The sequence below is a fragment of the Oreochromis aureus genome, linkage group 11 (genome assembly GCF_013358895.1).
Source record: "Oreochromis aureus strain Israel breed Guangdong linkage group 11, ZZ_aureus, whole genome shotgun sequence".
NCBI classification, from domain to species: domain Eukaryota; kingdom Metazoa; phylum Chordata; class Actinopteri; order Cichliformes; family Cichlidae; genus Oreochromis; species Oreochromis aureus.
Window position 1 is genome coordinate 23567282 of NC_052952.1, and position 24340 is coordinate 23591621.

The 24340-nt window shown below is 42.3% G+C and overlaps 2 protein-coding genes across 5 annotated transcripts in view; one reads left to right on the forward strand and one right to left on the reverse strand.

The window, feature by feature from the left end:
- Positions 1 to 23: 23 nt before the first annotated feature.
- On the reverse strand, positions 24 to 14718 carry g6fl (g6f-like). 2 transcript variants are annotated; one of them, XM_039619020.1, is made up of 11 exons: positions 14519 to 14718; positions 10948 to 11280; positions 9257 to 9523; positions 8914 to 8949; positions 8281 to 8613; positions 5630 to 5905; positions 1738 to 1860; positions 1457 to 1530; positions 1196 to 1222; positions 752 to 798; positions 24 to 454 (listed from the first exon to the last, which is right to left on the reverse strand). In XM_039619020.1, the coding sequence occupies exons 1-11, from the start codon at positions 14532 to 14534 to the stop codon at positions 433 to 435; spliced, it is 1554 nt and encodes a 517-aa protein (XP_039474954.1). In that variant the 5' UTR covers positions 14535 to 14718; the 3' UTR covers positions 24 to 432. The 2 variants fall into 2 exon arrangements, with proteins under 2 accessions (XP_039474954.1, XP_031600208.1); XM_031744348.2 differs by lacking the exon at positions 14519 to 14718 and adding an exon at positions 12145 to 12349.
- Positions 14719 to 14908: 190 nt separating this feature from the next.
- LOC116323773 (nectin-2-like) overlaps positions 14909 to 24340 on the forward strand; it is an 84736-nt gene continuing 75304 nt past the window's right edge. The window contains exons 1-2 of one of the 3 annotated variants that reach the window (XM_031744211.2): positions 14909 to 15147; positions 15237 to 15380. In XM_031744211.2, the coding sequence (XP_031600071.1) occupies positions 15293 to 15380 (88 nt within the window). In that variant the 5' untranslated portion in view covers positions 14909 to 15147; positions 15237 to 15292. Of the gene's footprint in view, positions 15381 to 24340 lie in introns of all 3 variants that reach the window. The other 2 variants (XM_031744214.2, XM_031744212.2) reach the window with 2 other exon arrangements.

Genomic DNA, 24340 nt, shown 5'->3' on the forward strand with positions numbered 1-24340 from the left:
TAAAGGCAAGAATTACAGCCAAAGTCTTTATTTAAAAGTTTAGTATACATATTACTTAAAATAAAATTATTGGTACACATATTATTTGCAGAAGATTATAAAATTGGATAACAGCAAATATGACTGACAGCAAGGAAATTCATGAAAAGATAATTTGACATACAGTAGTAGGATACTGTATCAACTGCTATACATGCGTGACAGGTTTTGAAGCATTTCAAGTAAAGAATGTTTTAACTTTACTACTCGACAATAGCTTAGAATACAGTAAAACATTTAAACAATTGTGTAGCATGTCCCTAAAGCTCTGAAGTTTTTCTTTAAATCCAAACTCTGACATTTAGCCGTTACTTGTGTTTAAAAAGGCCTTCTGCAGCAGCTGGGAGCTGAGCGGATGTGACAGCTGGATACGGGGGAGATGTGGGTAGGTGATCAGCTTTGACACTGTTCGTATCTGAAAACAGAATGCAAAGACACACTCACAAACACACACACACACACAAAAATCTCCAGTGCCCCAGTCTCTTTTATTCTTCCTTAAACACAAACACAGACAGCCCACGCAACAACAGCACATGGGTGAAGGAGTGCTGCCTGTCAGCGCGTGGCGTGATATTATGCCACAGTGTCAGAGTGATTTTCAGGCTGGGGTGATTGGTGAGTGTGAGAAGAATGTGAGGGGCACATGAGTGACAGTGCAAACACACAACATACAAAAGCACACACAGGTGATGCAACTGTGTTTGCTTACCGCTCCAGTTCCTTATAGACATCATCCTCTCCTCTTGGCTTCAAATCCTGACATAAAGAAGAAAGGGGAAACGGGAAAAAGAGAGAGAGAGAGAGAGAGAGAGAGAGAGAGAGAGAGTGTGAGAAGGAGTGGGACAGAGAGGAGAAGGATAAAGAGATGTACTCAGGCCAGATTTATGTCCCTCTGGTGTGTAATGAGATTGATTTGTTAATACCACTAATGTAAGGGTGACAGTTGATAGGCAATGGGTTTATCTGAGAGAAGGCTGATAGATTAGAGGAGAAGACTGGAAGTGAGAAGGAAGACGTATCTGCTGACAGCTTAGGGAGGGTGCAATAGAGAGAATGAGACTTTGTATGCACTAGTGAATGTGTGTGTCACAGTTACTTGCACAGACACATGCAAGCACAGTGCCTGCATGTGTGTGAGCGCATAATAACTCACCATGTAGACTGGACCCTGGGGAGGGGCCTGTTGGGAGGGGAAAAAACTGGTTTAATGAACATCAAGTGACAGAGAGGGAGGGACACTTGAAGTCGGAGGAAAACAGAAGCAGACGAGGGAAGAAAAACATAAAAGTGCACTATAGAGAGAAGACGGTAAAGGGGGAGGGGAGGGGGAGGGAAGCAAATACCAGAGGGGCGATGGAGAAGAGAGGAAGATGAGGGCAAAAATCATCAGGAGGTATTTAGTTGAATTCATCACCTGTCTAATATCTTCAGGATTCTCATAGATGTTCTCTGCTTCACCCGAGCGGACAGACAGAGATTGCTCGATACCTGAGTACAAAAAGACAGTTACTAGTGTACACACACACAAAAAAAACACACTCGGCTGCACAGGGATGGAGGAGTGGGGTGGGGGGCAGATTCATTACAACAACCCCAGAGGATGTCACGGCCCAGATCACTCAGTGGAAGCCAACAGGGGCCGAAGATGGACGGAACACGGAAAGCTGTCAAAAAAGAAAACGCCGGAAGACTCACCGCGATCAGAAATGTGTCTCTGTCTCCATAGCAACACACCGACAGCTGCGGCAACCAGGGGCACCAGGAGTAATAAAGCAGCGAGAGAAGGGTGCAGGGAGGAGGTGGTGTCATCGACACTCTCTACAAAAGGAAAAAGTGAGAGAAAGAGAAAAGAGAGAGAGAAGCATGATTTTTTCCAAGAACGGTGCTAATATAAAACTCAGAGAGCGGTGATGGTGTGCGGTTGAATGACATTAAGGCTGTCCAGGAACTTATTGCTGTTTGCTCTCCAGTTTGTTCTAGTCGAGCAGGGGGGGAAACCTTTTTTTCTTAACACTTGGAGCTATATTTTAGGACATTTTGCACTTCCAATTTCCTGAACATGTTACATGCATTTGCATCATACTGCTGTCAGTCATAGACAAAGGGTGCAGTGAAATAAGGCGAGGAAATCAAGACTCCGACAGACAGAATGAATAGTCTGTAGAGCAGCTTCGAAGACATCGATCTGACAGACCCTCCGTCTGGACAGTAAAGGCTGTCAATTTGAAGCGTGGATGAGAAGACGGAAAGCAGCAGTATCAAGGAGACCAGATACTCTCTGATCATTACAACAAACAACAAAAACTCAGCAAAATGCCACTTCCACACAAAGCTGCGTATGCAAAAACAAAATCCTAATTATTCCATTTCTCATTTTCTAAATATGATGTAGGTAAAGTCTGGAGATGCTTTTCTTTGCACTCCCTTGACATCTGATCCCTGCGACAAAATGCTTCTAGGCAAACTGACAAACAATGGGGGATTGCAGTCTTTCAGCCAATCCCGGCCGATGCAGTATTGAAAAACAGGTGGTTTAAAAGCGTAGGCATGATTATCACAAACATTACATAAGCACAACATTAGCTCACTGTTGTACAAGTCAAATTTTGTGGGAAGAGCACATGCGTGCGATCAAACTTGTCAGGATTGTTTGCATAATGACGGTGACATCAGTCTTGCAAAACACAGCCACCGAGAAACATGGGAAGCAGCAGGGTGGCGCCTGTTTCCACAGAGATTGCGTAAATTAGTGCACCTGAACAAGCGCACCGTTGTCTGTCTACTCAACTGTAGACAGAGCACAAAACAGTAAGATCTAACAAACGTCTTTGGGTTACACAAGAGAAGCCTCATTCACTCTCAATCGCTGCAAAGACTGATTATGTAATTACATAATTAGCAGAATTTATGATTAACTCCTTCATTTAAGGTTCTCCAAAGGACAGAAAACAGGTGAAAAGTAAAGTTCACTTTCACCAACTTTTCGCAAATTTAGTTTGAAAGGGGATTGGCCCTTGGGCTTCACCTTAGCCCCCGTGTCTCAGCTTTTAGCCAGCTTCAAAATAATCAATCATTATGTGCTGTGTGAGGTGTAATTGATTGGTGAGTGAGTGTAGAGGTTGCTAATGGAATATTGTAGTGAGAGCTGACCCCAAGACTGACCTGCTCTGTTCTCCATGCCAGCTTTAACGCATGAATTATGGTAATTGAGCACAGTGAAGTGAGGCGTAAATGCCCCCAGTTTCTCATGACCACTTGTCCTCTTTTCTTTCTTTCTTTCTTTCTTTCTTTCTTTCTTTCTTTCTTTCTTTCTTTCTTTCTTTTTTTCACCTTCCTCTATATCTATACTATTTCTTTCCCCCATTGCCACTTCTTCTTTACCTCATCTATTTAATCTCAAATAAGGTAGGGAGTGATTTATATTATTGCAATTGTAGGGAGGAGTGCCTGATAGGAGGCTGACTGAAGAACTGCTTGAATGCTTTGCAAACGATGGACAAACTGAAGATAGAAAATGACTGCAGAAAATCCCTGACATTTGAAGTATGTTGTGTGCTCCTCAGCACAATAATTGGTTCAATTCTGCATTCTTTGAACTGTGTCACCGGTGAAAGAATTTTGACAGTGCATTGTTATTTTACCTCCTACACCTTGCACTCTGCTTGGCTTACATTTCAGTTAATATCCTAAAATTATAAATATAAATATGGGTTGTTTGGTGCACTAAAAACTTGCTTCACTTACTTCCCGCTCAAAGCACAAAAATGATGCTACCCGAGATGTCTTCCAGAAAAAAAAACAGTTCAGAAACCTTAAACTGTCACTACTTATTGTCACATTATCCATTATTAACCATGATTTGATTTTTTGTGCTATCTTGCACTATTGCTGTGTTTGTGCAGTCTGCCACTTTTCAACAGAAAAAAAAAATGTAGGTCATCCAACACTCACATTATTTGAATTTTCACTCTGCTCAGTCTAAATTCCCTGTGACATGCTGGAAAAATGCAGCGCTTGTCATATTTATTCTATATACAGCTGCAAGAAATAGTTTGAATTACCAGAATTTATGAGGCGATTACTCATAAAATGTGGTCTTATCTTTATCTAAGTCACAATTATAGACAAATCTGATTAAAAATAATAACAAACACAGAGTTACCAGCCAGAGTGCAGGCTGAAAGTTGTTACACTCTTGAATTTATTAACTTGCTGAACCCCCTTTAACAACAACAATCTCCAGCGGATTTTTTCCTGTGGCTGCTTCTGAGACTTGCACATCTTTGAGATGCTCTTGTTTTACTTCATCAGTATTTTAGGGACATCTTGATTGAACAGCCCCCTTCAGGTCAAACCACAACATCTCAGCTGGGTCGAGGTCAGAACTCAGAATTGGTGTGATGTTTGCAGGACGCCCACTCTGAGGGAGAGCAGCTACAGTCCTGATTTTCCTTCGCTTGCAGACAGTTTTTCTTGTAAACTGATGAACACCCATGTCTTGAGAGAAATGCTTTTGGAGCCCTTTCTAGCATTATGCACTTCCTTGATGATATCATCATGTGAGAGTTGCTTCAAACCAGTCTCTCTTGAGAAGAGCAGACTTTGCCAGTAACCTGACTTTGTGTGCATTTATTTAGTAAGAAGAGGCACATCTCCAGCCCACACTTCCAGTCTAACCTGAGCACAGAAGCTCCCTAACTTTTCTCAGCCTAGACTTTAAATATTTACTCAGTGTGCTCAATCTGTGCATAAAAAGTGCAACTTCTAGCTACATATTGAGTCAGATTGTGTTTGTCTATAAGTATTACTTAGCTTATCATCAGAATATCCAAAAAGTCCAAAAACTTTGTCTTGCAGCTGTATATGTATCACAACCTGACCACTCCAATCAGACAAAATCTTGCTGCTTCATCTCTTCTCCTACTCGCCGTTCACCCTCCAACTCTCGTTCTTTCCTGTGCATTATTCTTATAGCTTTACCATCAGCATGCATCACGATGAGCTCTGGGGGCCTTCAACCCAAGTGATGTATTGGGTTATGGGGAGTGAACTCATCTCTGCTAAGGGATTCATTCAACTGTCACATCCTCCTGTGCTCCTCCACAGCCACCAATACAATAAGCTTGAATTATTTAGTTTTTGTGGGAGGAGATGTCCTAAGGTCTTGTCTTCTTATACTCAGATTTTAGCTGGGTGAGTTTGATGAGAAAAAAATAGCCTATATGGCTTTATATTTTATAGAACAAAATGCAGAGTAGAATATTATCCAATGCATTAAGTTATTCAGCTGGATATTATCACAAAGACTTGTTGTACAGAAGCTTTGACCTGTGACCTCTTTAGCTACATTAAGAAAGCATAACATATGGTATCTGTCATGAGCTTTCGTCTCTGTAAACCCGAGGCTCTCTGGCAGACGAGCTGACCTGGGGTTGGCTTAAATACGCCATAGAACGCTTCGTGGAGCAGATATCCGGGAAGCATCCACATTCATGGTTAATTATCCCCAAGCAGACAGGAAGTCTGCCAGGACTGTTGTGTATGTTATATAATAGCGATCCTAAAGAAAATCAGAAAACACACCAACCTTTGGACAAATTCTTCACAACCTTTGGAGACACTGTGATAGCTTGTGTTGCCTGAATGGCCTGCCCATTTTTCAGGTGGAGGACACAGGTGTAGTTTCCTGCTATGTCAGAGGTGATGGGCAAGGGCAGGCTGGTGGTGATGCTGCCAAGGCTGCTGCTTGACATCTTTAGCTTTCGACTCTCGTTGTGATGCTTCCACTCGACTCTTCGGACCTGGGACCGCCCCGAGTAGAGGCAGATCAACTCCATCTTTGAGGGATATTTCTTGATTTTAACTGTGGAGGTGATGCAGAGTGATAAGCGCATGAGTGGAGGGCAGCACGGGAAGAGAACGAGACCAGAGAAATAAAGGGAAGTCAATAGGAATGATGAGTTAGAGAAAAGGCAGTCGCGGGGGGGAGACAAGGTGTGTTAAAGGGTAGTGTGTGAATATAGAAAAGGGCAAGGACAGATAGAGAGTAATGAGGTAAAGGGAAAGTGATATGAAAAACAAAGAACAATTCAGAGAAGGGTCAAAATAATATATATTCATTAACTTGATTTGCTGCTAATGCATCGCTTGACTGTGACTGATGTTTAGTGTCTCATCAAAGTGGAATGAGAATCCATCTGGGTGTAATCAAGCTCCACAGACCCCATCCACACACACATAAAAAACACACACATTTCACTCTTGATTAGCGTGATCAGTGTGGGCCACCTACAGCCTTGGTGGGAGGGCAGCAGGTATAATCATGCATAATGATACTTATAATGAGGTGGGGTAAAAATATATGCATCACATGATTAGTGCATGGGTGGTGCATGGTTGGATGTGCGTGTGTATGGGATGCAGATGTGTAAAGCAGGGTGACAGTGACAGTGACTGATCGGCCGGTCATGTCTGGACAACTGTGATGGATGCCAAGGGGACTGTGATTAGTAAAACCCTCCAAGGCCACCATGACAGGGCATGGTATGTGTATGCGTGCATATTAGCTTTTCTGAATGTGGGTGCAGAATGTGTGCTTCTGCAAAGGGTGAAAACTCCCCAAGGCACACTCATAAAAATCAACAAGCACTCTGCTTGATTTTTTTTTCCTCCTTTAAATTTATGAATTGAGCAAATGTTCTTTTTCATGTGTGTAAAGTCAATGTATTCCTTTAATAATGTCATTTATCAGTGGCTGCAGGAGATTTTCTCTTCCTTTATTCTGCAGTCAGAGTGCATTGTCTGTAGGAACACTGAACTGGGTTACAGAAAAAGTTGGTGTCTTGCTCAAGGACAATTCAGCAGGAGGAATGACACCTTGACACGGGCCTCCTGGAAGGAAGTCTCTTTTCACTACAGCACTCTTTGAGCCTGCACTGACTTTGCAACTGAGCTGCACATAGTTTAGTTTCACAATTTATATGGTTTTTGTTACATGGTAAGTTCAACACCATTGTCCAGTGTCATTGTGAAATGTATTAGCAGAGGAACAAAAGAGGCATTTATATTAGTTTAGTATAAAGACTTTAAACAAAGTTTGTTTGTTTTTTCCAGTGAAATAATATCTAAGGTTTGCCAAACAGCCTTAAACATACTCGGACTTATTGTGCAGCAAGCAAAGATGCTGCAATGAGGCTGATTTTATTAATATATTTTAGACTGATCTACGTTGTTACAATGGGCTTAACCTCACAGTCTAATGCAAACTAGACAGTTCTCAAAAACAGAGGACCAACTTCTTTTGACCCTAAAAGGTTTTCCTCCCACATCCAGGGTAACTTAGAACTACGACAAAGATAAAAACAATGGCATTAACTAAAAAAATGGCAGCTAAAATTGTGGCGTGAAAAAGAAGGAGGTTGATTGTCTGGAAAATCACTGTAGCTACTTTTTGTGTATTGCTATATTTTGAATTTTTCTGTAACAATATCCTGGTAAATGTGAAATTTTCAAGCCGAAAAAAGATTTGTGTTAATCATCAGTTAGATACTAAGCTAAACAAATCAAGTTATTTTGATCTATAATGTCACCCCGAGCACAAAAGTGAATAAGCATGTTTCATTTAATGTCAAAGTACTGCTTTAAAAGACTACAGAAAAATGATAAAATATAATAATATAAACAGAATAAGTAGGTGGAGAAATATAACAAATGGAGATGCCACCAGCGATTACATGAAAGGTCACTGAATGAATTGATGAGTATGAAAATGATGAGTGAGTCATATGTTATGGCCTTTGCAGGATTTCAGCTCAACACAAAAACATATGGCATACTTTATGATTAAAAGACCAAATAAAATCCATCCATCCACCCATGCATACATACGTATATATACATACATACATACATACATACATACATACATACATACATCAACTGTTTATCAAGCTTGTGGTAGTAATATATTTTGAAGGCAGCGCTTAAATTCTTCCAGCAAATTTAAAAGACTAAAATCTCTCTAGAATCTGTGTCAAGGAGAATAAAGACAATTTGTCTTTTCATGTATCTCTTTTATCACAGATGCTTGCATAACAGCATCCTTTATGTCATTCTAACACACGTTACACTAAAACCAACAGTCCTAATCTGCAGTGACCCACTGGAGCTGCTCCTATTGTTTCATTCCTTCCAGTCCACCTCTTTCTACTGCCTCCTCCCTCTGACCCCGATCTGTACCTTTCAGCACGCTGAGCGACGTCCTCTGGCTGAAAATGTTGTCATTGAGCAAGACTTCACAGACATAGAGGCCACCATCTTTCAAGTCAGGGGTAAGCAGAAAGGAAAAGCTCCCAGCCTCTGGGTTGTAGGGTAGACCAGCCATCTGTAGTTTCTCGTTTTGATTAGTCATTAGAGTACCCCTCCAACGGTCATAATTGAACACCTTCTTCATATTAGATTGATTTCTGGTGTCTGGAGGAACCCAGTGCACCTGCACGTAGTCCCCCACGACACCAGGACAGGTTAAGAGGAAGGATGTGTGAGCCTGAATGGCAGTGGAGATCAGAGGACCTGCAGGAAAGGGTGGAGGAGGACAGATATGGAGACATTACTGTCCAAGAAGACACATGGATGGGGAATTCAGACTTAAAAAGTGGATGCATGAAGAGTGGGGTAGAGAAACTATAAACAGAATAGCAAGAAAGTGGGAAAATGGAGATAGAGTAGGGAAAAAAATTCCTTCAACAATAGGGATTACATTCTTATATGCTGAGAGTCACTTCTTCAGCTCTGCTCTTGCATTCTGCTCTGCCTGATTACCAAGCTGCTGACACAGGACTTTCAGACTGCTGGTGTTACAGAGTTACTTACCATGTGTTATATTGGTGAATGAGGCCACTTTGTCAGCTGTGGGGACGGGGTTGGGTGGGGGGCAAAAAGCAAATAATGAATAATACATAAACGTAGCAACTATAATATTCACAGGAGGACTAGCTGGATTTTAGTGCAGATCTACACTCTGCTTTTGAGTCTTGAAACTGGTCTATAAAAGTAAATACTTTGAAGAACTGTAGCTACAAGACTTCTAAATAAATAATGCTGTTGCTGGAGTTTCTGGCATTGATGCCCACTTGCACCATCAATAAAAGCAACAACAAATGCATTCTAGCTCGTAGTGCTTCTGCACGGCTTCTCTTCTTCCAGTCAGCCTTACCAGCAACTGTTACATCCACATTGAAAGGAAAGAGACGGCTGCTGCTGTTACCCCGGGGGTAAACCATACAGACATAAGCACCATCGTCGTTGTTCAAAACTTGCGGTAGTTTGGCCACAGTGTTGGTCTTTAACTTTTTTTCGCTCTTCAGTGTAATATCACCAGGTCCTGCCCAGGTGACCTTTGTGAAGGCAAAGTCAGGAGTGATGTTGGCAATCAGCCGCAGGGTGCTGTACTGAGGAATGGGTACATCGGGGAAGACGCTGACTAGAGATCAGAAAGGAAAGAGTTAATTTGTGCAAATGCCATTAATTCTCCAGGCATTTAAACAAACATTCATTGTGGCGGGCAAAAACAGCCTTTTATTGCTGTATCTGGATGATGTGAGGCTCATTTCGATTGTAAGTAAATTATTTATCTGCTGAGTAACTATCAACATAAATTTAGTGGGTTTTAAAGTCCAGTGTTTCCCTCTGGAATGCAGTGGATTAAAGGTTCAAATAAAACAGTGAAAACCGAGTTGCATATATAGGTGCACTACTTGACTTAAGAAGATGTGCCAGATGTTAAGAAATAAAAGTGCGGTTGCAGAAAAGATCATTTCCTACATGTTTGCTGTAATTTATAAATCAAGCAAATCAAATTCTTTTAGTTATGCAGCGTTATGAAGACGAACTGTGTATAAAAAAAAAGACATAGAGATATTTAAAAGAAAAGGAAAGAACAGCATGGAGGAGCCGAAGCGCAGAAAAATCAAAAACAACTAAGTTAAAGTCTCCCTCCACTAAAAGATTTAGTTGGTGTTTCTTCTCCTGGATGTGGGACTCTACAGAATGATGGATGTTCAGAGACACATGAAAACTCTTCAAGTGGAAAGTTTCTCTGAGTGTACCTAAAATGTGATCTTAAAGATGAGTACCCAGAGGACTGATCTGGGACAGACATCACAACTACTTTGGAAGTCATTGGTCCAATAGGTAAAACACACAACGGTGATATGGAAAATTGAAGCCTGGACTCCACAAACACTGAGAACAGACTTTTTCAGTGGCAGCTTGTGTCCTGTAGTAACACTTGGAAATTCATCTATCTGTTTTCTTAACTGCTTATCTGCTAGGTGTGGTGGGCTTGAGCCCTCGTCATGGTCTGACAGGGACTATAAAGACAGACCACATTTTTCCTTCCCACTGTCACCAACTGCTTGCTCATGAGGGTCGTCTGATTGTGTTATTGTAGGGTCTTTACTTACAATGCAAATTTCTTTGCGGTGACTTGGAGAAATGGTGCTATATAAACAGAACTGAACTGAATTTAGAGGGAGGGAAGGTAAACATGAGAAGAACCCTCACATCCACACCTACAGCTGATTTAGAAGCACCAAAAAGATGGAGTACCTGAGGAAACCCCATCCAAACTTCATGTAATCAAGCAGGAGGTTTGAACCTACAGCTTTCTTGCTGTGCCAACCATTGCACTGCCATGCAGCCACGCTGAGAATTCTTGAAAACCGCATTACAAAAATTATTATTTAACGATGAGTGTGTTTAGATCTCACAAATTACCTGGAGGGGAACTTTAATCATTTATAGATCTGTATAAACACATATGCATACTTTATAAATCTGAAAGTCTTTGATGACATGTTAGTAGGAGTATCTTTCAAATGCACTATAATGTCTTGTTATTCATACCTGTAAGGATGGCTAAAAGGATAATCTCCTCTTTGAGTATCTTCTCTTGTTGTCGTATCAAGCATGAGTAGAAACCAATGTCTGCTGCTTCGGGCTTTAAAGACAGTGAGAAAACCCCACTGTCTTTAAAGTTAGAGTCAGTCAGTTGCATGGATGGCTTCAAGGCACTTCCAGAGATCCTCTCATTTGCACTGGCTAACATGATCAGTTTCCACTCATTTGTACAAAATAGCTTCACCTTCCAGTTAATGGTCACAGCCCCTTTCACACTTGTGTCATTGCAGATCAATGTGGTAAGCATTCCTTCTCTGACCACCACAACATCGTTCCAATCTGAAGGGGAATAGACATGTTTGCCATTATAAAAGATTCATTCCTGAAGCTGAAATGCATTGAAAATATAGTCTTGCTTTACTGCTCGAGTTTTTTTAATCTTGTGCGCAAAGGACAGGATTATGTTTTTCAACTCAAGAAATGACTCTACACATGGCCATATGTAGAGTAAAAGCAACTATTACAGTAAATCCTCATCCCTATTTATGAGTAAAAATGATTTAGATGAGTTTAGCTGAGGCTATTATGAGGCTTCTGCTGTTAGAGTCAGTCATACATAATGGTTATCTTTCAAAGTCTTTTTAGCACAGAATTCCTCTCTTTGTTTCCCCAGACGGTACAGTATTTCCTTGTAGAGCTGCTGTGGATGGATAGTAACAAAAAGAACTTTGCACTAAAAAGACTACGGGAGATAACAACTCGATTTATGTAAAACAGACTACTAAAGCATCACATTGGCTTCAAATGAATTTAAAATGCATTTCAGAAAAAAAAATACTGTGGATTTTTCCATCTTATGATAACTGTGGGCATATAGGATTAAACAGCGAGGTAAACAGGACCAGGTGGCAAAAACGACAAAAAACAGCAAAAGGAGAGAAGAAAGCTTTTTTCCTTCTTCTTAACTTGGTAAAAGATACAGTAGGTAAAGTTGTTTTTTTTTTAAATGACCCTCTGGGACAACAAAACAAGCCTCGCTAGGTGTGACTCATCATCATAATTTACATTCAGAGATGTGAATTCATTAAAGTTTGCACTACAAAAGCTGTAATTGCTGGGAAATGAAGGCAGTGTTTTCAGCATGAATAGTTTCAAGTACAGTTAAAAAATGTGCTTCCAAAAATCACAGAAATCGGTTCGTACCTGTGATGCTGACGCGACAAGAATATACCACAGAGAAGGAAGCAAGAATAAAGGTGAGAAAACCAGCCTCCATCACAGATTTAAAGAAAAGAAAAACCACTCTCACTGCACCAGTTGTCTCTGTCTCTGACACTGTGACCTTTCTTACTCTTCTTCAGAACAGCAAGAAGTATTTTTCTGCATCCTCCAATATTATTGGTTTGCCTGAGTGGCATCTTAACAACTTTGCTGCACATCTTTGAGCCGAACAGGATATGGAGCAACCAGCATGGACATAATCAGCAGGAAAAGACTGTTATTATTCCAGTCATGTATGTGTGCATGGAGCTGATAAACTACATACACGGGCATTACCATAATGTTGGTGTACGATGTTTTACAACACTTCCGAGCTGAACTTCAGGGCAATTAGTAACAGAACTTCTGACCCCAACGCCGAGTTTGACAAAAGGAACGAGCATGTACTCATGTGCGTATCACAATGTGTGTGTGAAACCGAGAAAACGATAAGAATAACAGAAAGTGAGGGATTGAGGGAGATGAAAAAGCGAGAAATAAAGAGCTTGGGTTGGTGTGGGTGCACTGCAACCCCTAGGCTACATGTCTTTACATCCCATAAATGTCTTTAATTAAGCTAAAGGTATTATCAGCTCCTCTGAGCACTATTACAGATTTTTCCATAATTACCATTGGGTGAATGGGGGCGGTGAAGAGAGATAGAGAAAGAGAGAGAGAGGGAGAGAAAGTAGATATGTATTGTGGGTGTCTAATGACAGGGAAAGAGAGAAAAAAAATTAAGAGCAGCACGAGGGGGAGAAATGTGGAAGGAGAGGTGCTCAGACAGAATAAAAAAACCCGGGGAGAGAAGAAGTGTGAGAGAGTGTTGCAGGGGAACAGAGACAGTGTGACTTCAAAGAAGCCTGTGGCTGCTGACAAAGAACGTGGTGCTGATCCTGTGGCCCCTCCTCTATGGGTAAATAATCACCATAAGCCTTGGCTCTGTCTAATGAAGCCACTGCCAATGAGCTAATATCTGTTAACTATGCGCTTCATTATCACTGCCACAGACCCCTGGAGAGCATGAGGATGGAGGACGGGATGAATAGCAGCAAGGAGCGAAGGACGAGTGGACAAAGAAAACTGAATGACATGGGAAGAGGGAGAGAGGAAGGGAAGGAGGAAGGAGAAATGAGGAAGGGGGGAAAAGTGAAGTGTAAATGAAGGGAAGGTGTAAGGGTATGAGATGGTGAGAAAAAAGGAGTTGAGGTACTGTGTAAAGAAAGTGGGTAGTGGCTGGTAAGTGGAAGGTGTGAAGGTCGATTTGGTACGGGTATGAAAAATGGATGAGTATGGGAAGGAAAAGGAATGAAACCCTCCATTTGGTGGCGACTTTCTTTAAAGCTCCTATTCTCCCATGAATGCATAAGATTTAGCAGCAGCAGTGCAGGTATGGGTGGTCCTCGCTCACTTCCCATGACTGTGTTGGTCTTCTAACACTGTGCTACACAGCCAGGAGGCGGAATGAATTCCTTTCTAGGAAAAGAAGTCTAAAAGAAAAATATGTTTTACAGCTGTTTTTTTGTTTTCTTTTTCGGGTGTGCACACCATTGCTTGACCTCTGATCATTATCAGCGTCTTCAGAATTTGCATCTCAGAAATAGTCTGGAAATAAAAAGCTTGAGGGGAACTGAGAAAAGGAAGAGAATGGCAGGGAGAAGGCGACACGGTTTAAACTGTGGGACTTATGGAGATGTAATTACATTGGCTGTAAAACACTTGGGTATAGGGATTAGACCTAAACCAGATAATGCCATTGCTATGCTAGTGTGCACCCTGCTTCAGAGGAAAATAGGGCAAAATGAATTGGAAGTTATTCTGTAGAAGAAAAAAAAATCTCATCAACAATGAGTGTGCTGGAGTCTGCAAATAGATACATGAGAAGCTGTTTCCTTGTGATTTGATTTTTGTGGCTGCCACTGGTTTTGTATTTTGTCGTTCATTAATGAATGCTTATTGATTTTGGCATCTGCTGTTCTGGGGTTTATATGAGCTAATGTCACGCCTGTGCGCAGAAGCAGACAGCAGAGGGCGTAAGCATCATCTGCTTTATTTCATCATGACTCGGAGGAATTGTGTAAGCCAACTTTATGTTGTTGTTTTTTTGTTTTCTGGGGGTTTTTTAGGTTGTAAGTCACTTTTCTGTTGGCAACAATTAGTAGCCTACCTACAGAAATTGCTGGTGAGATTATTTTATTGGCAGTGCCCTAAAATTGGAAGTGGGTCGTGAAAACGGTATCATTCTGATGCTTTTGAAGGAATAAATCTCCCCCTCAAAGTGAAGCACATAAATTGTGTGACTCTGTTCTTTACGCACCAGCTCTACTGCGCATCTGCCCGTCAAAGAAGAGAGATCACTCCTCTGGTGTCTTTCCTCCCATTTTCTTCTTTGGTACAGTTCATCATCGGGGGTCTGTGAACAGCGGGTGCTGTGTGGTGAACAGATTGGAAAGCTCCATGAGGCAAATCTGTGATATTGGGCTGTACAAATAAATTCGCCTTGACTTAAAACCCGCTGCGTAGTTTGGATGGTATCTAGGTGCAGGTTGTATTCCAGGGAAAAATTCTTTCAGCAATTTCAACAAGTTGTTCTCTGAGCCCCCCCGCCTGCCATCGCTAATCTTAATTGTTTTTTTTCGGGAAGGGGTGGGGGGGATAAGGACTGTGACGCCTGATGACATCACCTCAGTCACACACACAGTTCGACAGCCGCGCGCTCACACGCAGGAAATAGTTGTTGGAGCAGAGAGAGAGAGAGAGAAAGAGAGAAAGAGAAAGAAAGCAGCACTTCTTCACATCCTGAACACCGGCGGAGGGGAACTATTCACCTGTGCGCTGCCAGAGCGAATTCACGAGGATTTCCATTCATTTTTAGCACATTTTTTTTTTAAAGACGACCGAGGGGCACTTCAAACAAGAATCTCTGCCGGGCTCCTGTCCTGTCCTGTAACCAAACAAGTTTTTATTCTTTGATTGAGTGAGATTTTACTCCGAAGTTGACCTTTATTTGAAGTTTTTTTTTTTTTTTCTCAAAGCCCTATTTATTTCGGCGAGCCTTCGTGCCTGGGGTTTTAGCGGACCGTAATCAACCATGGCGAGACATGACTCCCGAATCTGGCCTGAATGCACAAAAATGATAGGACTGCTCTGCTTGGTTTCGTCGATACTTCTACAGCACGGTAAGAAAAGATCACTTATAACAAGTCAGTGGTGTCCAGCTCATTGCCGACACCGTCTTGCTTTCCATTTTCTTCTCCGAGCTTGAATAATTTAGGAGAAGACCCATTTAAACCTGACTACCACCTGTCAGGGCGGTGACGGGCGAAGAAAATCCAGCAGGTGATTTCCTTGCTTTCTGTACAGGCGACGCTTTAACTCTTCGCTTTAACTCGTCGGATTTTCTCAGAGTTTTGACTATACTAACGTGAAGTCAGGTGGTCAGAGAGAGAACTCTTTATTTTAACTATTTCTCTCTGAGGTTTTGATCGTAAACCAGGCCCATCGGTCTTTGACCCGAGTTTCGGTCGGTGACTCAACGCCATGTTTAGTTTCCATAAGGTGTGGCTCTGTGGAGCAAGGTGTTGAGGCGAGGTGCCTGCTGCGCTTCATTGGTGACTTCCCCTCTTTAAACCTAGGCGCTGTTTCAGTGTCCTTCGTACTCCTTTTCCCATCTTAAAGCCCATTTCATCCCCAGTGGCCCCCTCCCTGCTCCTTTTCATTCCTGTATCCACACATTGAAGAAAACTGGTCTGGAAACGGCTCTTAATGTACACTGAAACTGACAGAGGGGGCAAGAACTGGACAACTTAACGCATAGCCCGTTCTGGCTAATATCTAGATGGAACTTGCGCATGATTTTCTTTCAGCGCACCACTTGGATTTTTTTTAAATGTAATCTGGCGTCTATTACTTTAAGCAAAGTGACTGGCCACGCCTGCTCGCGTTAATAATTCAGCTGTTTTCCTGTCTGCTTGAGCTCAGGTATCGTACAGGTACCGCGACCGCATGGCTTCCCAAAAATGAGGGAAAATATTCCTGGTATGCACTTAACCTATTAGCATATGAATATGATGCAGGAAACCAGTTCAACATTCTCGCTGCCTTTCCTCACTAGACCGGGTATTTTGTTGTTTTTTTCCCCTGTAATTGGGGCAAGAATGTAGGACTAGATCTAAAGTCCTGGCACAGCTACAGTATACATTTTCAATAGTGAGCGGGTTGTGGTGTTTTTAATTGCAGTTTTTGAGTTATTCATGCAGTGGACCTTTTTTGTCCGATTTCATTTTACAGAACATGAAGTGCTCTTAGTGGAGGGAGAAAAGTGGAGAAGACAAAACAAAAGGCTTTACATATTTATGAGTGAGGACGAAAGTAAGGCATTCCCTGTGCAGGCACAAATGTGGCTTTTTCTTTTCATTTTTAGTATCCCCCCCTTTTTTTCTTTTTTTTTTAAATAAAAGGGGCTTCTGTCTGACTTCCTTTTGGTTAATATGCTATGGGGAACTGAAACTTTTTACTGGTCTCCTTTTGCAATTTTTACCTTCACTTTTCCCTCTAGAGGTTTGACAGCAACCACTTACCTCCACTTCTCCAGCTTCAATCTGAGAGTGAAAGAAGTTCATTAATTTTCTGCAAAGTTTTCAATTTAACATGGTCCAGCTTTAATGTAAAAATTCAATATTGAATTGGATAGGTTTTTAATTATGTTGGCTTCTGTAATATTTCAGTTTAAGCTCTGAAATTGAACTATAATACCAACCCCCAAGATCACCACGAACCATGGATGTGGGTCAGAAAGGCTTGGCCCATTACCAAGGAGATGTTTTTATTGGAAGAACGGTGGGCTTATGTGAGGGGGAGTTCGTTTTTTGGGGGGGTTTTTTTTAAGTGGGGGGAGTATGAGGCTGTGGGAGTATTGTCTTTATGGCTGAGTAAGCTGCGTGTTTGCAGGGGGTGGCTGGCTGGGCGCCTGAGAAACCGGTGGGCATGCAGGGTCAGGGCTGGGGGAAGAGACTCTGTCCTTCTCTGCTCACAAATAAGCCATTGTTGTTATGTTTTTTTAATCTTTTGTATACCTGGAAGCATTCAGAAAAGTATGCAAAGCCGTTCTTGACGACTCTCCTCAGATTCAAGCAAAAACAGGTGGCTTTTCAGCAGCCTGCTGCTTTTGTGCGTTGGATTGATGTGGTTGAGTTTCTGGATCGGCTGGAAAACGCAACAGGCAGCAACTGATTAAGACAGGCGACGCCCTGGCTCCCCTCTTTCCCACCCGTCATTTGAAATCTCTCCCCCTCCCTCCCTCCCTCCCGCCAAGCACGCGCTCCCTCCCCCACCTCTGCTGTCCACTACATACAGAGGCCTTGTTCTTGTCTCCGTCTGTTTTTTTTCTGCTGTCTTTTATTCTTTCCTGTCCAGAGCTTTTGTGTGGGTGATGGTAGTGATTGGGTTATTCAGATGGCCTCCCTCCCTCCCCCCACCTCTCTTCGCACTCAAGGCTGTGCTGTTTATGACAGGAACAACATGCAGCCAGACAGGACAATAAACCACATGACCTTACCATAGTCTGTCATGACTGTAGGATTTCAGAGCTGTACTCTTTTACAGCTACAATCACACCAGCTAATATGATTATACAGTAGAATATCAAAGTACTGAAAAAACCGCAGCATGTTCACAATCATTAACTGCCCAGTCACACACAGACACACACACAGACACACACACAGACGTACTTAGCGTGGATACTGATTGACTCGAATGTAGTGATCTTTCTTTTGGCAGTCCTCGGTGTGCAATAGTTCAGACTGTTAGGTCTAACAGTTCCCCTCCACATGGTGTGAAACAGTGTATTCCTGCCAAGTCTGGAACAATTCATCATCACAACAGAGGAAGAGCACTAGAGTCTGTCTATTAAGAGGAATGTAATTGATGGATCATGAGAGGAGTTTTTTTTTTCTCAATGCTAATAAAGGGGAAGAAAAAAGTAAGTCCTTAGTATCTCATTAGTCTCAGTGGAGCGAGGAGTTTTCAGTCTGGGTTTAGATTTTTTGTGTTAATGGCTGTTGAGGTTTGGTCCTATCATTATGTAAATGAGCTGTCCTCACCCCTTTGCACCAGCACCGTAAATGTCAGAAGGATTTTGAAAAGGTCAGGTGTGTGCTTCTGTACGTGTGCTTCTGTACGTGTGAAAGAAAATCTCGTCCCCACTGTGATATGTGCTGGTAAAAACACACACACGCACGCACACACGCATACTCGGTGAGCGTTCCTGTTTAAATGACACATCAATAACGTCTTCCTCTCGCTTATGATCGCCATTAAAGGTTTGTTGATTCAGACATAAAAGTGTTCTTGAATTTATGGCTTAATGGAGACATGAGAGTGATGCCAAGTCATTGTATTTCCCTTTATACGTGGGCAGTGTTTGGCAAATGTGGCCCAATTAATTTTGAATAACAAAATTGTGAAATGATTGAAGGTTTGGCATTTCACCAGATGAGCCTAATGATTTAGACAGCTTTTTAATATTGCTTGTTATTTTTTTTTTTTTCCAGGTGCAGGACTTTGGGGGGGGGGGGGGCGATTTCAGTTTAGTGGCAATATTTAATGGTCGCTCAGAAATGAAGCACCACTTATCCCACTATAAAACTGTGACGAATGTGAAGCTTTTTAACAGACGTATTGAAAACATTTTAGCACAAGGCACTTTTCATTTTAAAACCAATATGGTAGCTAAATTGATTAAATTGTTGATCCTTGACATTTTACCGGATTTTAGGTATACAGCTATTTTGATAAATCAGGTTTTAGTGAGATTACTTTGCTCTGTAGAGTTTTCATTACCAGTGACCACAGACACAAAAGATCCATCAGGTTTATTGTTGACTTGGCAAATATTATTAGACTGGATGGATGGAGCGGAGCAGAGGGGGTCGATGCGCGCGAGCCACTGCATCTTGTTGCGTTTTAGGCCACATAGTATACCGCAGAGGCAGGCACAGATACGTGTGCACATTTAGCTGGTGATGCATGGGCGAAGTAACCTGAGGCTGCACTGTAAGTCAGATGACATTCCAATAATAGGGCGGAGGCGACACATCACGGGATGACACTGCATGTGTGCATTACTGTTTGTTTCAGGAAGGCAAGAGTGTTATCCTCATCAGCAACCCTGTTATCTTCTACAGACATCAGATGTGAGGAGTTCCTTTTTTTTCTCCAACTCCATGCTCATTTAATTGACTGCCTTAAACGAGGCTTATCCTGCAACTTGTCACAGGAAACCCACTATCATTACAAGAGAGCCAAAGCCAGCAGCTCTGCGTCTGAAATCCCTCCCTGCTCTCCTCCGTTGACTTGTACATGCTGCGTGGATGGAGGTCACACTGGGAGCCCCCAGCCGGCATGTTTGTGTTTGGCTCTGAGGGTTGCCAGACGGCTGAAGTCAGTCCCATCTGATCCAAAGGAAAATGTGCAGAAATCCTCCTTTTGGAAGGAATGCCAAACGTTATTAATATACATGGTGCAGCTAAGGGGTTTCTAAAAACACAACCGTGCTGGGGTCGATGATATTCTTGGCGGAGGTGTTGGGTTTAACTCCTATCTACATCAAATCTGCGTGCATGTGCACACGCACTGATTAAGGTTCGACGCAAGATACCGTTCCATAATGTACCCTACCCACCCACATGCTTCTACATAATGGAGACTTTTAAGACTGTAGCATTTGCTGAAGTTGCATGCCAGGAGCTTATCTTGTATACAGTGTATTTTTTTTTTTTTTTTTCCAGTCACACACACATTTCCACACCATTAGTCAAGATACCTTCTGCCAAATCTGCATTTTTCTATCTCGTTTTCCTGACAAACCCCAGATGGAATTTAGGGGGATGCAGGTCAAACCCATTCCAGCTCAGCCGACGTAGAGAATGAGCGGTAATTCCAATTGAAGATCCATTGAAAGGCAGCCAAACTCTTTAAAATGAAATCCTCTTAATTAACTAGGCTTGGGAGATGGGTGTCTCTGTGACCCTGCTGTAGAAAAATCACAGAGGATGAGCAGCGGAGGCAGAACGGCGAGTGGGGGGTTGAGGTTGTCGACATTTTCAAATTCCACACCGCAGCGTCTTGGCAGAGGTGCTGGAGGAGGATTGCAGAAAACTGTGTGAGGGAGTGAACCAGGGAGGCCAGGAATTATCAGCTCATTTGTAATTTAGTCGCACCTCCCTCCCCTCTTCTTCTCTCTCACGCTCTCAAAGCATTAAGCACATATTTAATAACTAAAGAGCCTTCATTGCAGACAGTAAAGGACTACCTCCACTAACCTTTCTCTTTTTATTATTGTTTCCTGGCCTGTAACCTCCCTCTGTCATCCTTCTCCTCTTTCTTCTGTCTTTGTCACATCCTTTTTATTTCTGAAACCATCCCCATAGTGCACTCAGCAGATCTCTGTGCAGCTAAGCACCGAGGCCCTTGACTGCGTCCTCCTCACCGTGCCCCTATATACTTGTGCGCACACACACTCTCCTGCTCATTAGCAGTCACCTTAATGTGTCTAAATGTAGTTTGCGAGGTGGAAGGTGGTTTGCGTTATCGATCTGGCATTGAATGGTGGATGATGCAGTGCCCTTATGTGATATTGAAAACATTTAGGGCTTGCACTGTCGACACGGCCGCGCCATGAAACCTCTCTCCCTCCGTTCCTTCCGCTAATCCCTCTGCGTGTCCTCTCTGCCCCCAGTTTGCGAAATGTCGAGCCGGTTTTGTTGGCAGTACTGCCCGCGTGTCCCCCTTCACACATTTTCCCAGCTCCAGCAGCACGTGCTACATGCGTGCAGCATTTTGTTCCTTTTGTTACCTATCTGCACACCGCTTTTAATACACACAAACGCAGACGTGTTGCGTCCTCATCGCATCTGACTTTGACAAGGTCATGTCCAATTCACAGAAGGAAATTGAATTTGTTGTGACAGGGTCTTGTCAAGACTCTGGTAGCCGGGCACAGAGTCGTGCTCCTCAAAAACCGTGTGTGCACACCAACTGCTTCCAATTCAGTCAGCCTTCCCTCGTGATCCCGCTAGTCTTATCAGAGCAACGCAGTAAAAATTACACAGTGTAATGTGAAAATGTAGTATTCTCGCACAGATTGGATCTCGGAAGTATGAGATAAGAAAACTGATTTCGCTGTTGCAGAGACGATGCACAAACAGGTTTTATTTTACTTATTTATTTTAAAGAAAGTGTGTGAAGCGTGCTCTTGTGTTTCGCAAGGCGAGCGGTCGTTTCCACAGTCCTGCGGTCCTATCTCGTCGCTGATATCTACTGTTTCGCTTATTGGTTTAAAAATGTACAGCCACGCTACGCTGATAAACGAGCAGCAGTCTCATCATTAGTCCCTAGAGCCTTGAAACGGCAGCTTTTAAATCCTCCCCTGAAGCAAACATCACATTAAGGTCAAATGGAGGCAGCAGGTTTATTCAGTTATCAACCCAGTGTTTTGTCAACAGGGTGTGCCAGGGTTTGTTTGTTTGTCGCTCCTTAGGGAGAGCAGGTCCTCCTTCATTGAAGTGATTTGTCTCATTCATCTGCTAAACTGATTGCCTGCTCTCTAATCGGCCACTCGCCCCCCCCTCCTGTCACATTTGTGCCTTTACTTCCACTCCTCCATCTTGACTCATTCTTCCCCTGCTCTTTCTGCCTTCTTTGTTCACGTCCTCTCCTAATGCACCAACTTCCTCCTTTCTGTAATTTGGCCCGCATAATTGATCCATCTGCTCAGCAAACTGCTGTGCCTTACTGTATCTCTTTTTTTTCCTCTTCTCTCATCCTGTTTTTTCTTCTCCTCCACTTTGTTTCTTAGTCATTAATCCCCCCCTTTTCCTTCTGTAATTGGAATGTCTGTTACTTTCCTCTATCCTCTTAGGCTCTCTATCTTTCTCTTTCTCTTCTGTAGCTCTCATGCCGTCTCTGTCCCACCGTCCAATTCCCCAGTTGTCTCTTCCACCTATGTCAGCCCTAGAGTTTCTGCTTAAGCCTTTCCAAACTGCCTTTGCTACTTTCCTCCTTCTTACTCTCATTTGCTCCTCGTGTCTCTCGCTCTACTTTCTTCTCATACTTCCTTAACAACCCCAACCCTCCCTACAGACATTTATATTGCAGGCATCTGTACCTTCCTTCCACTCCTAACGAGTGCTTCTCCTCTCTCTCTCTTTCTTTCTTTTTTTCCTTCTTGCACACATCAATCATCCTTTCTCTCTCATGCCCTCCTCTCCTCCTTTCTCCTCTAATGGTGACAACACCACCTCCTCCACCCTAGTGGGCATTTTTTGAAGGTTAAGTTGCTGTGACACTTTTTACAGTGCGTCGCTCCACCTCACCCTTCCTCTTATTATCTCACCCTCCTCTCCCTTGCCCAGCCTGCAGAACGACAATCAGCTCCACGTCCTCATGCGACCACAAACACACACGCAGAGCATGAAAACAGTGCGTGCTTCGTACACACATGAGTGCTGAGGGATGTTGGGCTGATATGATGGTTGAATCACTTGATTACTGTACAGAGGACAGAAAAGGAGAACTGACACAACAAAGTCAACGGAGCGAGAGAGCTAAGAATGAAGCGAGTTGGTGAGACGGCAAAATGGAAACAGATGCAGGATTTTATTTCATTTCAGCAGAACTAACCTGTCGTGCAATGCTAGGATCAGGATGACGGTGTCCACTCCCCTGCTGCTAGATGCTGTCACACACTCGTCTCCCCCGCAGGCGGTGACTAGGCTGGTAATATAGCTTGACTCATCTAACAAGAATCTCACACTGAGGCTGAAATGGGATTACGTCTCAAGAGTTAATTCCCAGAGGACAAAAAAAAGTAATACTGTCCGAAACTTCAGCAGAAAATCAGCTTTCTTTTTTTCTCTCCCCCCCTTTTTTTTTTCTTCTTCCGAAACTTTGTGCGATTTTTGTGTGGGAGAAACGAAACACTCGGAATATATTGAAAATAAAAATACTCTGTAAACAATCCGGTTCATTTGTTTTTCCCCAGTACATCTTGCTGCTTATTTACCGTGAACGCTTTCATTTTATTCACACATTTAAAACTTTTTACTAAAAAAGACTAAGATGTGCTCAATCTTCGCAGCATCTAAATGTAAATGTAGCATGAAAGGATCCACACAGTGACCGTGGCGTGTGACGTCGTTGGACTTGGACTTGAACTTTTCTTTGTCATGACAGCCTAACTACCCCGGCTTCCACTGTTGCCACTCCTACTACCATTACCGCTGTTAAGCTCTTATTAATTACTTCTAGAGGCGTGATAGGGCGTTAAAGAGAGCAGGTGCCATAAAAGAGCAGCAGATCTGTGCATAAATGTAAACACAGACATAGTAGGAGGATTAACTGCCAGCCATGGCAGAGCAATGGGATTTCTTCACCACTTTAGCTAAGCTACTACCTACTAGATATGCAAGTCAAGATAGTGGCAAAACACAATTTTGATACTTGTGTATCTATTTTTTTTTTTTATATATTAATGTTTGTTTTTTTTAAAGTAAGAACAGTTTTGGTGGTGTTATGTGAAGCATTTGCGCAAAAATAGAAAGAAAAGGCTTCATAATGTGTGCAAGTAATGACATGATACTTAGCTGTGTGCAGCTGTGGGGGTTAATGCTGGTTAAGTCATGCCAGGGTGGTGAAAATCGTTATGTTTAAAGATTTTTCAGGTAAAAAAAGTCAAAATGCACCACAGGTTGTTTTTTTTTTTTTCATAGGATCTCGTCAGTTTCATGCCTGTGATAAAAAATAAGTTTTATTTTTTCACTCACTTTTCACGCAGCTACTTTAAATTGTAAATGAGGTGCTTTTCAAGACAGATGTTTTCAGGCATTGGTCTCTTGTTAGTAATTTTGTTGTCATTTTCCTAAATTAAATATTGTTGGGTTTGGACTGTTGATGAGGCAAAACAGGTTAAGAAGATGTCACCATATCTTGTTTCCCCATTATGTTTGGACATTTTAAAAATCTCACTGGACAAAAATCAGTTTTGGTAATTAACAATAGATAAATATAGCGAAGAACTCCGTGTTATCGGAGCAGTATATTCACATGAATGTTCCCTGCTTTCAAATATTGGAAACAT